The following is a 14,913-nucleotide window of genomic DNA, read 5'->3' as shown; positions in this document are numbered from 1 at the left end:
CATAGAAAGACAGACAAGAAGAGAATACACAAGCATGTGCGAAAAAACACAATGAGAGAAACCAAGAGCAGAACACACATTTCTCAAAATAAGACACTGCATTAGAGTTACAACGTTACTTGGGAGGTGGATTGTGGAAATGAAACACTGTGCTCTGAAGTGGAACACGAAAAAGACAGAAAGAGAAATGGTGCGTTAATACTTCCACAAAGACAAAAGGTGGGCAGAACAAAATCCTCTTCCTATTACAGTAAAGGCTGATGTAGAGAAAAAAGAAATTATGTTCCGCTTTTGTACCACTGTTATAAATGTTCATACAATTTTCATATCACCGACTCTGGGGAGGAGAGGCCTCATTGGAGCAGCAACATGGGAGAAAAACAGTCACAGTTAAAACCTTAAACACTTTCATCAGCAGTGCAGTCAGTCCAAAATGAAACAGGGACTGCAAATCATCTATCATTTTCATCACCTTTGTGTTTTTTACATTGTACAATTTTCTGGAACAACTGTCCACAGGCACTGTCTTCATCATCTTGACAGAAACTGCTCGACTTTGAGGGGTAAAGTTTCTTCGATGAAGGTGGGGAAACGCACAGGCAAACGTTACGCAACTGGTTTGATTCCATGTTCATTTGAAGTTCATCACCGGATGGTTATGTGTCAGATTTAATCGTTAGGAGTAGATCACAGCCAGACATTGTAATGCTTCTCAACGTTGCAGTCACAGAAAACCTAGAAATCTCCATATCTACAGGGAGAAAAACACACAAAGTAAAGCAAGTGTAGATAAAGATATACCTGAATCCTACAAATCACCCGGTGCATGAATGCTGTGCTGTGCGTGAACTATCCTTTGTGTGTGTGTTTGTGTGTGTGTGTGGGTTCTTACTATCTTGGTGGAGACCAAATGTGAAATTTACTATACTGATGGGGACCAAAATCCAGATCCCTACGGGGTTGAAGGCATTTTTCACACTCAAAATGTGGTTTTAGTGTCACGGTTACAGTTCGGTTATGGTTAGGTTTAGGTGGAAGGGTTAGGGTTAGTCATTCATTTTTGATGGTTAGGGTTAGGGTAAGCAGCTAGGGAAGTTGTTATGTCAATGGGATGTCCCCATGAGAATAGGAAACCAGATATGTGTGTGTGTGTGTGTGAATGAGTGTGTGTGTGATAGAAAAAGGCATGTCACACAAATAAAAAAAGGGGGGATGGGAGATCTCTGATATGTAAAGAAAACTGACAGTTTCTTTTATTTTTAGAATTTTAAATACGAGCCCATGCCAGGCTCAAACATGTGTTGCTCTGTATGTTAATGTGTATTTCATAGTGTGTATGACTCACTCTGTCTCATCAGCAGTGGGCGTGTTATAGCTCTGGAACAGTGGCTGCATGAAGAGTCCCAGAGTTCCCACCACACACACCAAGATGAAGATCCACAGGAACAGACGGTCTATCACCATTGCTACGTACTTCCAGTCTTCTATGATCTAGAACCACATTAACAGATCCAGACCTGTGCGGTTAAGGTTTGTATGTTTGGGTCAAAAGAAAATTAGTTTGTTAAATCTACATGCAGTTCAGTGTTTGTTACACCTAAACACTGTAAAGCAGGAATGTCAAACTCATTTTACATTTAGGCCACATACAGACCAGTATAAGCTTTTAATCCCTGAAATATCTCAATGCAGGAAAAAGAAGTGCAATTTCAACTACACAATAAAGAAATGCTGTTTTCTTTCATGAAAGAAATCTTTCACCACAACTCTTTGTGCTTAAACTGTAAAAAATAAATGTAAAATGACAGAAGACGTTCTGGTAGCTCATGACACAGACTGTCCTGTAATTATAAAGCAGAATGTTTTTGTTAATTTCCTATTTTATTTCATTATTTTACCATTAACATGGTGTGTAAAAAACAAACGTTTCTATAGTAGCTAGTTGAAAAAACAAGAACTTTTCTGTCATTTATTTGTCTATTACTTCATTACTTCGGTGTAGTATGAATGGCTGTGGGGTGGTTTTTATCACTAGGACTGTAAAATGTATGGAAATAAAACCTATGCTCTCCTTCACATCACTAGACATCTAGTGGGCTGGATTGGAGTCTTTGACTGGCCGATTCTGGCCCCCGGGCCTTATGTTTGACATCTCCTGGAGCTATGGGTTAGCATGTCATTCAGAAAGAGTACAATTACAGATGCTAAGCATGTTTGTAATATTTATTAAATCTGAGAGCTGAGGTTTATGATTTGTGCTTCAGTCAGCGTGTGTTTTACACAAAAGTATGTGGAGACCTTTCTGATGACATTAGAAATGTCTATAGTAAAATATATAGCTGACAGATTCCAATTGTATGACAAGAGAACAAAAGCAAACACTGAACACTGAGATATGGCTCGTCTCACATCTGATTTTGCCCTGGTAATCTTCCATTTCCACCTTGTCGCTTGTCTGACATCATGCATCTCCATAATCTGTTTTTGTATGGCTTTCCTTTCCTCTTTATGTCTCTGCAAGAATATATTTTATCTTCTATTCCTTTAAATTTTTTGGTGTCCCCCTATCTCCCCTATTCATCATCATTTTTTCTTACCCCTTCATCGTCGTCTTCTGTCTTCATGTGTTCAGCTATGTATCTCACTCCATCCACTGCCTCCTCCAGATCTGCATCTAACTGATTGGCCAAAGGCCTCTGGAAGTCTGAAAAGCCACCGCCACCATCCGGGATGTCACCAGCCGGCCAGCAACACCGCTGCGCCAAATCCTCATTCACGTAGAAAGCGTCGGCGTCGGTTCTGATGCCACCGAGTCTGATGTTTGAGTATTGCTTTTTGTTTGTGCTGCTTTGGGTGTTATTTTTACAGACAATACTCCGACTGGTGTATTTCCGGCGCAGTTTATCACGAACATTGGAAGAGCCTGGACGCCTCATGAGGAGGAAGGTAGGTAGACGGACTAAGAAGAGCCGTTTGACCCAGTCAGGCATGTAGTGAGTGGACGGTGAGCGATGGTGGACGTTGAGGACGCAGACGGTGCTTACAATCGAGAATGTGACCAGCACCATGGTGAACATTAAGTATTTACCTTTAACAGAATGAGATACGGAGAAATGATCAGATGTTGTCATTTACCAACACTACTTCTGCCTTTAATCATAGTGCATTCAGTCTTCAGTCATGTGTTATTCAATAATCAAATAATAGCTGGGTCTCAAATAACAACCAGCAGCATCTCTAACACGTTTTTAATAAAGACTGTTTTAAAAGGCTAACTGAAAGGTGTTAATATGCCATACTAAGCAATTTTAAATTAAAAATGATGAAAGAATATATTAGAAATTAAAATGGTTTATAGCTACAATAAAAGTACATCAAATATAATTTAAGAAAAAGAGAAAATAGAATAATAAAACCAATTTAAAAATAGTAAGGTTTGATCAGTTCAGTCATTGAAAACAAATAAAATAAAATACTGTAATGCTAAGTAAAAAACTACAATTTTAAAATGGTTATAAAAGTAGATATTATTTAAAACAAAGAGTGGTGATAGCTTTCACTTTCATTTGCACCAAAGCAGGTGAAATACGTTTGCATGACACTGGGGTGTGCTTCCCACATCGTGTTATACTATTATAATTAAGCATTTCCTTCATTTTTTTGAATGGCGCAGTACTAGAATGAAGTATATTTCATTACTTTCAGCTGTTTGGTTTCTGTTCCATTAGTGTTCCTACTGAAATCTCCAAAAGCAGTATATTAATGTTAAGTGTAGGTACATGTATAACACTAGTAATTTAATGGGTTGAACTTAAACATTTATTATCCGGTGAGTCTTCGTGCTCACCGGAGTGAAACTGTCCATAATCTGAGCAGCTGCCTCTTCAGGCAGCTATAATATTTATCACCTTTTTTTTAATTTCCTTGTGCTGAGGTTGTAAACAGGATAATAAAAAATTAGGTGAAGGGCAAGCAGAAAAAGGACTGACCTGTCATAAAGCACATTTACAAATCATATATGAGAAATTAAATGTGAAGACCCATCATTTATATAAGCCTATTTCAAATGTGGTGTAGCTCTTTCAGTTGTAAATAAATGGCATTAATCCATAATTGAAAAACTACTTTTTTCTTGTTTTATGTTTTCTTACACACATCACTAAACTATTATATTTATATAAAGTGTCTGTACATATAGTAAAAACCCAAATATTCATTGCCCTAGGCTACAAACTGTTGCAAATAGACAAATATGGATATGACTAACCTATGAGTGGCACTGCTAGAGAGGTAGGTGGCACTATCTTTGATATGAGCAGCAGGAACACAGTGAGTGCCAGCAGCACTGAGATGCAAAGCGTCATTTTCTCCCCACAGTCTGACGGCAGGTAGAACACCAGGATAGCTAGTGATGTGATCAGCACACAGGGGATAATCAGATTGATGGTATAGAAAAGAGGCTTCCTCTTGATGACAAAATCATAGGTGATGTCCAGATAGGTTATGTCGTTGGGGTCCTCGTTTTTGCGTGCTGGGAGCGAGACGATGTCCCACTCTCCACTCGGGGTAAAGTCGTCACGGCTGGCGAAATCACTGGTGAGGATAAGATCTACTTCTGTGTGGTCGTAGGTCCAAGAGCGGAACTTGAGAGTGCAGTTCTGCTGGTCAAAGGGGAAGTTCTGCACCTCGATGGCACAGGCTGACTTGTAGATTGCTGGAGGGAGCCAGAAGATGTCCCCCGTGTTTGAGACCACAGCATTGCAATAGAAGGAAACCTCGTACACACCGTCAGCACTATAGGAGGTTTGGAAATAAAGGATTAAAGATCGTTAAGCACATCAAATGCAGAGGAAAGAAAAATTAGAGTCTGACCAACACAGGATTTTTTTTTAACCAATACTAATACTAATATTTAAAAATCTAATAAATTGGACAACATTTATTTGTACTTTCTAGCATTTGTTATGTGTAGTTATTTAGGAGTGCCAAATAAACTCTTGTAAGATGGTTCCTGGGGTGCTTCTTCCATTTATTCTTTACTTGTTTCATTTTCATTAATTTCCTAATAAATGAATATTGTTTGCAATACTTGTATATCAAAAAATAGCAAATATTTGCCCAGACAGTAAATTAGTTGGGCTCAAATTATTAAATGTTGGCATGTGGTAGAAGAGTTCTATGATAGCACAGGTCATGCTATTATTGTCATCAGCACTGGAATTATTCACATAACAGCTACTAGCAATCCTAACTATACACATGAAACTGCTAACTTCCCACACCGAGAGTCAAACCCGGGCCGCCTGGGTGAAAACCAGGAATCCTAGCCACTAGACCATATGGGAATGTTAATATAAAACACTAATAATAAAGAGAAACTGGGTTTGTGGAAATTGTTAATTACACAGCTCCCACTGAAATACTTTGCATTTTAGTAACAACGTGTAAAACATGAGTGGTAATGATCGAAAACCTCATAATATTAAGAACGGTTTAATAAAATAATGGTTTAATCCATTCATACAAGGCCTCCACAGGAATTAGTTTTCCTGCTTTAAATTGTTTTTTATAGTGAAAAAAATGTACAAATCACATAAATTAAACTCAGAAAAGCAGCCAAGTCTCTCTCGGTTGGGATCAAATTTGCATACTTACTTGTTATAGAGCACTATATCAGGAAGCCAGATAAGTTTGGAGGGTATTCGCAATTTCTTGATGCCTTCATATTTCTCAGGATCCCATCTCAACCTGTAGTCGTTCCATTCCTGCGGAGGAGCCTTTGTTATTGTAACTGTAGCTTTGACCAAAAGACCAAATACTGACCATACAAGGTACTCTATAAGAACTGGGCAGCAGAGAAAAGACTGTAGGTACCTGAAACAGCCACAGGTTGGTCGTCATTATCTGTTCTCTCTCATTCTGAAAGCAAAGATCAGTCAGCTGTTAAAACTACATAATACTTCCCATAATGCTATTTTTATTTTGAGTAAAGGTCAAAGCAATAAATCAATACACACCTTTAATGAGCGCATGAAATAACACTAACATTTTGGAGCAAAAAAAAAAATTTTTAAAGCCTGTTTTACAAATGCCTCAAAGGAAGGACTTACTGTGATACTAAGGTTAGCCTGTTTACTGTCTTGTCTTGAGATGAATGGAAAGGTTCGAATCAAAGTTGTCTGAGACAAATGGTGTTTTAAACCCTCTGGTGAGGCGCACGCAGCCATGGAGGCTAACATGATCATTAGTGAATACGATGAAAATAATGGCTTTAAAACCATATTCTGCAACACTTCATTGGCTTAGGTGGTGTTCAAGCCGAGGAGCAGAAAGTAGTGCGTTAAGTAATGTGAACAAGAAGCTTTTAGAAGCCCATGTCATGAGGTGAAGACCTTAAGTAAAGCTTAGTTGCAGTGACTTATAATAATAGTTCTGTGAAACAGAACAACAGGTGATCAAAAATTCTAAAAACTGAAATAACCCAGAAATGAATTATTCAGGTCACTTATTAACATAGTACATTTTCACTTAGCTAGATTAATGCGATGGTGTTGTGTTTAGTATGTTGCTTTGTTTTTTTTGGCTTGTTTTCTCTCAACAGGTGATCCAGGAGATATTTTTTTTCCCCCTTTCTCACTGTCCCTCTCCCCTTCTGTTTTTCTTTTCCTTCCTCTTTCTTTCTCCCTTTCCTATCCCTCACTCATGTCTGTCCCGTCTGTAACAACTGAAAATAAAATAAAAATAAATAATAAAAACAAAGGTCGATCAAATGGACCAATACGGCAATGCCATGATGATCCATTTGGCAAAATAAATCCATTGGGTATCCTTGTTGGTCTTCAGACAACAATTCTGACGGCTAAAGAACCAAATGGGACAGGCCAAAAAAAAACAAAAAACAAAAAACCATAGTACATTTTACAATCCAACCATAAAGTAATATATCCAAATGGTAAAACAAATAGTTTGGAGAAGAGAAGCACAACTCAAAGAGACATAAATAGATTCAGAGCTTCGCAATTACAGGCAGTTTAAAGTTGCCACTTCTATTCTACAACCTAGAAGCCTCTGAACTGCGACAGTGTCATGAATTATTATTAAGTTATTATTATTACATTATAATGTAAAATTAATTCTGCTCTTTTCTTTAATATTTATGTCGCTATTTTCCTTCTTAAAGGAGACTAACGGACCATTAAAGCACTACTTAATGGTTACATAGTCACCACGTAATAATTATAAAAACTTCTGTAATGCATTTAAAGGCACAGTTCGGTGTTTAAACAAAAAGCTGAACACTCCTAAAAGAGAAAAGAGGAGAGAAACAAGACTGCACATCCATACAGGTGCTCTAGCTGATTTCAAGACATAAATAGTTTAGAATAATCCCTTTTTGTGACACATGTATATAAAGGGATGCATGACGGCTGATTTTGGTACTGAGTCCTGGTACTCTGTGTACATACAGACTCATATTCATGGCTTCTTGAGACATATAAATAGAACAGATGCTTTATTAGCCTTTATGTCTTTAGCAAACACCTGTGTAAATGATCCCCTGTGAAAAGCCCTACCGAAGCAATACGTGGGAACATATGATGTCACAAAGCTCTACAAACTAATAAAGATCATGCCGTAATCAAGCTGCCACCTCCGTAGAAGGGATATAAAGGCAATGGTGAAATGCAAATAACCAAATAATCCAGAGTGAGTCAATCCCCATGTTAACACTTCACGTGAATCACATCAAATACGAGCTGCCTGTAATGGGTTTTGATTGCGTCAAATTAAATCGTCACAAGTCCAATTTTTCATTTATTTCAGGTAACGGTGTTTGAGCCCAGTAGACTCTGATGCATGATAATTTGGATGCAGTTTGTGTGTACTCACCACACTGATGAGCTGAGACAAAGACACCTGTATGGAGACGGTGACCTGCTGGCTCTTATTGACAGCAGGTCTGATTAGTTTATTGTAGTGCTCTGGACCTAAAAGGTAGTTTACCAGGCGCTCCTCTGCATTCTCTGCCCAGCTGCCTGCAGAGAAAATACAGAATATTGAAAGAAATCCAGTTAATCAAAGAGCTTTAAACATAAAAATGAATCTGTTTAAAATATGTAATATTATAGACATGATTACATGCAACTCCACTGCCTGAAAAAGCAGAGGCAATAACTAATGTCATTCATAAAGGCCATGTGTTTGCCCTGTGGCGATTCATAGCCACTGGTAGGTGTGTAGTGTATCTTTGTATCCTGCGTGTGCAAGTGTCTGTTTCTGAAAACAATGTCTGTTAACAAAGTAAATTTACCAGAGGGCATTACAGCTGAATCACGTGTTCTCGGTTAAGTGTGAGCATGGGTACATCTTGCAGTCTGACACTTTACTGCAGGGTTTTAGAGCACAGAAACACACAAGGCTCCAGTCAAGCATCCCGGTGAGACAGCCCCTGAAGCTTTATGTTTCCTGAGCCCTAAATTATTGGTTATATAAAAGTAATTGTATGAATAAATCAGAAGCAAAATGCTCCAGCTGCTATTATATCCACATTGTCAAACAAAACTGACAACAGCGCAGTGAGGATTGGTTATCTGGACCGCTTCCCTCCCTGTAGCACATGAGTTGTCTGTTTTTGCAAGATTGCATGCAGTGCAGGCTGTGTGAGCATGGATGTTCTTTTTTTTTAGCAGCACCCTGCTGCTTCAAGTTTTCATGTCAGAGTGAACATCAGTGGTTTCAGCTGAAGAGAGGCAAGTGAGTCTCTTAGAACTAAATGAGAAATCTTTAGCTCTCAGTTTATTTTAACTTCAGAGGATAAATGATCTGCCAACAAGTAAGAACCTCAAGTATCTCTTTATGTAAGAGGAAAGCTATTTGTTCAAATGAAAGCTAAACCGCTTAATCACATTTATATTTCTTCTGAAGTGGCCCCAGCAGAGTTCAATACTATGTGTTAATGTATGAATGTGCATAGAAATGTTTAAATTACGCCCAGCAAATTAGGCTGTCATTAAAGTAGCTATACGAGAACAAATACTGTATGTAAATATGAATCAAGTCGATACCAAGTTCTTCATTTTAACAGGAGATTTGAATAGAAGTTTAATAGGAAAAAAGCAGTAAATGTATTAATATTGCAGTGCTGCTCTGGTATTATTTAACAACTTGTTGTCAAAAGTTACCACATGTAAATCTCAACAATAAATATGGAGCTTTAACAAAAGGTCACTTTTCTCAGGTTTGCATAAAGAAAAGGGAAAACAAAGGAAAACGTCTATCAAAAGACACCAAAATGCGGCAGCCCTGAAGCTCATTTTGTTTAATCTGTTTTACAAGGTATTCCCTGACTGTTTTACGGATATTTCAAAAATGGAAAACTCCTACTCTTTGAACCTCTGGCAAGCAATATAGCTCAATTTTCAGATTTTTTTTTGGTTTTTTTGCAGGATTGCAATGGAATACCTCTCTGTAAGTACTGGAGATGTTATGCATCATGATCCACTTTGTGGTGCTGGCATTTTGATTTCATGCATCTAACAAGTAGCAGAGAATTTCTTGCCGTGGCAAACTGCTAGCATTCATAATCGACCACCGAAGCTGGAATTTGTTACAGATGCTTCTGTCTTGATTTAACCATGTTCCCAACATCTGTTGTAGTTACTATCATTTGGAACGGGAACCACTGAGGTAGGATGACTTATTGTAAATCCTAAATTGACAATTCAGCACACATTAGCGGAATGCTAGTGTTGTATGGGCAAAATGGGTTTCCCTAAAAGAAAAGGTATGTCTGCTAAAACTGTAACAGGATATGAGCATTTGTTTCGAAACAGGTGCTAATCATTTTTAGTAATTTAGATTCACTAAATCCAATTAGTTGAGGAACTCACAAGCACTCTCTGGCCAAATTGCAGCCAATTTCAGCATAATGACATAAGTAGGAAGTGAAAAGGCTCTCCACGGATGGGGTCTCACCAGGATCCTTAACTTCCTGGAGTCTCTGACAGGATTTAGTGCATTTTTTTATGCGTGCATGATCAATTGTTGGGGATAATAGCTGTTGCATTCACTAGTATTTACTGTGATACTGTACTTGTGCAACATTGCTATTCAAACTGAAGCAACAGAGATATTCTCTGTTTCAAGACGTTTCACTTTCCTGTCAAAACATGGCAGATCAAGAGGGTGATACTAGATGTAAGTGACTAAAGCCTCAAACCTATTATGGAGCAATAAACTCTTCTCAATTTCCTTTTATAAAAAATATTTCAAACATCTAGTGTGTTACAAATGGGACTGACTCGTGAAATTAGACTTGCGATTATGGCAGCATTAGAGTTTTCACATTCACAAGTATGGAAGGGTTTACTTCAAGGGGGTAGCAGTGACTTAAATTTCATCACTCAAGAGTACCCACCCGCCAAGCTCCCCTTTGTTGATACCTTTTATATTAAGAACAGCTTAGCTACCAGTAATCTCCAGTGATGAGACTCATTAAGATTAAAATACTGACGCTGTGATGGAAGACTGGTGCCACAGATCATTGCATAGTACAAGTCCAAGTCAAATCTTTAGGCCTTCAGAGAAATGCAACCACTCACAACAACATGATGGAAGACACAGGGAAGTGCTCTGCCGCTTCTCGATGTTTTACAGCCTTTAAATCATTTAAAGCTCAATTCCAGGGTCTCCTGCCTTCTCTTGATGGATGCTGCAGAATAATCCTTGACTATGTTACATGCCACAGCTGATCTTTGTCAGAGTTTGTAAGAGAAAATCTACAGATTGATGGCTCAGCCTTTTGCTTGTCTTCATTTTTTTTGGAAAAATTATTGTATTTTAGGTCTAGCTTAAACGCTAAAGCGTAACCTACAAGCTTAACCAGTTTTGCATGTATACAATGCACCACTCTCTGAAATAAAAGCTAAAATCAAGGTCAGGTAAGTAAGAGGAAGTTTTTCTTTTAAGGCAGTGAGAGATCCACATTTTGCCTAAAAAACAGGAGATGGTGCTTTCTTGGTGGTAGACAAAACAAGGCTCTTATTTAATTATTCAAGGGAACATCTGCTTTTACTTATGGGTATTTTAAGAGTATGAACACCACCCACACTTTCTCAGGACGTTCTTGCAGAATGCTGTTGTGGTTGCTTTAAATTCCCGTACTCAGAAACACAAATACACATCAAATACGGCTCTTCTTGTGAAAAACAGAGGTCCTGTAAACAGCATGAGTCCAGTTTTATAGAATCCAAATACAGAAAAGACAGATAATGTAAGATAATTGTAACTGTACCTTTCCAGGGAGGATGATCTGTTGGTTATAGATACAGTATATGGACAATATAAGTAGAAAACCCTATACTTTGGGTTGCAGCTACTACTCTACTACTACTACTATTAATATTCTACCTTTAAGAGTGGGGAGGTGGGAGTAGAAGTTTGAGGAAGAGTTTAAATCATACAAATACATACAAATTAGAAAAATGACGTTAGTCAAGTCTGATCTGGATTATTTGGGATTTTTTTATAAAATGAAGAAGAAGAAAAAAATTGTCATGTGAAGAATGGTTTGAAATATTATTTTAATATTTGCAAAGACTACGGACTTCCAAATACTGACTTTGGTAATATATAAAAGTCTAAAAGCTTTGAATACATTACTATAAAGTGAAATAATAACATGTATTTGATTAAGCTGAAGTGAAATACAGAAATATGAAGTTTAGTTCTTCAGGATTTTCTTTTATGAATCCCTTTGAATAAAAAAAACATGTAGATAACTCTCACAACTACCAAAATGTTACATTTATTATAGATGAGTAGTGGTATTGCACTAATTACATGATTATAAATAGAGAAGTATCAACTAGAAAAGCATCTCTTCCTTTAATTTGTCTTTTATAAGATTTTCCACACTTTGAAGCACAATCATTTGGATTGTACTCCTGAGATTTGATTTACAGTTAATATAAGACTCTCTTGTGGCACCATTAATGTTATCCTTTGCTACAGGACACCTGAGTCTTCAATCAGGTCAGTTATCTCCTCTGCAGTTCAATGAAACGTGATTAAATCGACTTCTCTGGAAGAGCATCGCGCCTATTTTCAGGCCATAATCACTACCTATGAGGGTATACTCTGTGTGTGTGTGTGTGTGTGTGTGTGTGTGTGTGTGTGTGTGTGTGTGTGTGTGTGTGTGTGTGTGTGTGTGTGTGTGTGAGAGAGAGAGAGAGAGAGAGAGAGAGAGAGAGAGAGCGAGAGAGAGAGAGAGATTAAACTTAGCAGTAAACTTGTCACAGGAAGTGTTTCCATATTCGTACCACTTTGGGATATTTAAAAGATAATAACTTACTTGTTAGAGAGAGAATGAGGAGCACAAGAGCAGTGCTGGTAGTCATCTCCTTTCCGCTTCACTACGCTAAGTTGCTTCTTTCTAATGACTGTCTTCTAAAAAATGTTTTAAATCAAATAAAAAAGACCAGAAATGTCTTGAATGTCAAAAGTGACAATTTAGCCCAACCTCGCGGCTTTCCCTGTTACTTTTTTTCACACAGGTGCTTCAGGTGTTTTCTCCTTTGCTGGAAAACACGCAGAAACTTTGGCTGTTATGGTTTAAAAAAAATATATCACGTGTAAAAAGTGTCTATTTGCCAAAGGCAACATGATGGTCCTTTACTTCACAGCATCCTGCGGGAGTTGGGCAGCCCATTTTGCGCAGCCGCCTCAGCAAGCAACTCTCGATCCAAATCCAGTAGACAAGTCCACGATGGTGTCCAAAAAAAATCCACATTAAACTTGTTTTCTTTTTTAACTTAATCACCAATATTTGCCTTAAGTTTCTTTTGACGAAGCGCCGATAACTTGAAATTGGCGCAGCTGATGAGACGAGCGCGCATGCAGGCGGGACGCTTGCGCTACATTGGCTCCTCGGGGTTAAACCTTGCAGTCAAAGTCCACAAAGAAACCAAGAGCGTTTTTTTTCCATCAAACTTCGAGGAGAAGCTACGATGAAAAAGCAGGAGGTCGGGGCTCGGAGAGGGAGGTGCGTGTCTCTCTGCTTGTGTGCGCCTCGCGCCTCGGACCGGAGCAGATACACACGTCACGGCGTGGACTGTTGTGCATCTGCCAGTCTCATCTAGATGGGCTCTTTTTCAGCCAGTGGCGCTTCCACAGCCTACTTTTCACAACACTGTGACTAACTAACCTTAACTTAACTTAACCGTAAATCACCGCAAATTGGCGACTGTAGACCCCATGTTAAAGAATCAAAGATGCAAATTTAAATGTGAAAAATGCTGTGAGCAGCCATTCATGTCAGATGAGCTCTGTCATTGTTTTGTACTGGCACACAACCAGAGTGTAGACTAAACTCACAACCTGATATAGGTCAGACTGATGGAAGGAGACAGTCTACATGTAACGAACCTAGTGTTGCAGATAATCCAGCACTTAGGCTTCCTCTTTAGGTGGTGTGTAATAGTCTAGACATGGAGATCCAGGTCCTTTTAATCTAAGATAATATACATGTTAGGGTTTTATAACCGTGATAATGTGTTATTAAAATGTGTCAGTATACTCTGCAGCAGAAACACATTAGCGCTGCAAATTATTTCTCACTGCAGCTTTGACATATGGCTGTATGAAGACCTTCTTATCGACTCATAAATTCAAGTTAACATTATTTTACTTTAATTTTGCCTGTCCAAAAGGGGTTACCGTGAGTTACAATGTTCTAGTGTTAAACAGACCATAATCATTTGTTTGATGGATGAATGTGACATTTTTAAAAAATAATATGGGATATAATGAGGAGAGTAATATAACCTGATGATTCAAGCTGATTTTGTAACTCAAAGAGGAGATAAGCCATTCCAGCTGACAGCACACCAGTGTGACCACACCACATCTTGATTTCTGCTGTGACATTCAGATGATAGATCGAAAGAAACACGTGGAGTAAACAAGCATGTTCCCTCTGACAGTTTTGACAGGTAGGATGATGGAAACGCTAGGTCCCCTTGCCACATTTGCTAAATCTTATGTCGGGAACCTTGGGATAACTTTTGACTCAGCTCTCACATTGGATGATCACGTTAGACTTGTGATTCTTGCTTTTATAAGAAACATTATTAGTCATGCTTTTGCTTCATCATTTACTTTTCTTAACAAAACCTCTTTGGAGCATCTGCAAGATATTCATAACGATCCTGCAAGGTTTTTAAAAGTCTTCTACTCACATGTCACACTGTTGCTAATTTAGTTGCACTGGCTCCCCCATTAACTTAAGGCTCTACTTTTAAGATTCTGGATTTGACTTTTTCGAGCTCTGCATGGACAAGCACCAGCATACATCAGCAAGCTTTTACACTGATACATCCCCAGCAGGTCCTGAGGTCATGTGGTCAGGATCTGCTGGGCATCATACAAGGTTGAGAACTAAAGGAGATGGACCTTTTGCAACAGTGGTCCCCAGACTCTGGAATCCTCCCCGTCTTTTTTAAAAATTTGGTATAGCATTTTTGTTATGAAGCACTTTGTGATATTTCGATTGAAAGCTGCTAGATAAATACAATTGTGTTTAATTCTATCAACAATTCAGGCTGATGGTGAATGGTTATTTTTTCCTTTGTTTGCTTGCTTGTTTTACTGTTGATAGTTTTGTTGCTTTGTCCCTGTGTGCCACGTTTAATTTAAGTTGACTTTTGGACTGACGTTTTGAATTTAGACTTCTGCATTAGAAGAATAAAGACTGGTATTTCTGGTACGCTCACACTCAGGTTTTTCCGGAGGTTTCTTCCTATTAAAAGGGATTTTTTTCTTCCCACTATTTAAACAAGTGCTTGCTCAAATGGGAGCCCATGTCTGTGGTTAACCTTAATGTCTGACCTCAGATAATACTCACATGTTAGTTTA

The 14,913-nt window shown here is 38.3% G+C and overlaps 1 protein-coding gene across 1 annotated transcript; it reads right to left on the bottom strand.

The window, feature by feature from the left end:
- Positions 1-626: 626 nt before the first annotated feature.
- On the bottom strand, positions 627-12,481 carry LOC102788232 (neuronal acetylcholine receptor subunit beta-2-like). The gene is made up of 8 exons (XM_087842615.1): positions 12,353-12,481; positions 7,891-8,036; positions 5,875-5,919; positions 5,656-5,765; positions 4,268-4,794; positions 2,598-3,088; positions 1,346-1,491; positions 627-751 (listed from the first exon to the last, which is right to left on the bottom strand). Exons 1-8 carry the CDS (start codon positions 12,396-12,398, stop codon positions 736-738), a joined length of 1,527 nt encoding a protein of 508 aa, XP_087698741.1. The 5' UTR covers positions 12,399-12,481; the 3' UTR covers positions 627-735.
- Between the last annotated feature and the right edge of the window lie 2,432 nt (positions 12,482-14,913).

Source organism: Neolamprologus brichardi, chromosome 6, assembly GCF_056152115.1.
Source record: "Neolamprologus brichardi isolate AB-2024 chromosome 6, ASM5615211v1, whole genome shotgun sequence".
NCBI classification, from domain to species: domain Eukaryota; kingdom Metazoa; phylum Chordata; class Actinopteri; order Cichliformes; family Cichlidae; genus Neolamprologus; species Neolamprologus brichardi.
This window is presented reverse-complemented; position numbering and strand designations above follow the sequence as displayed.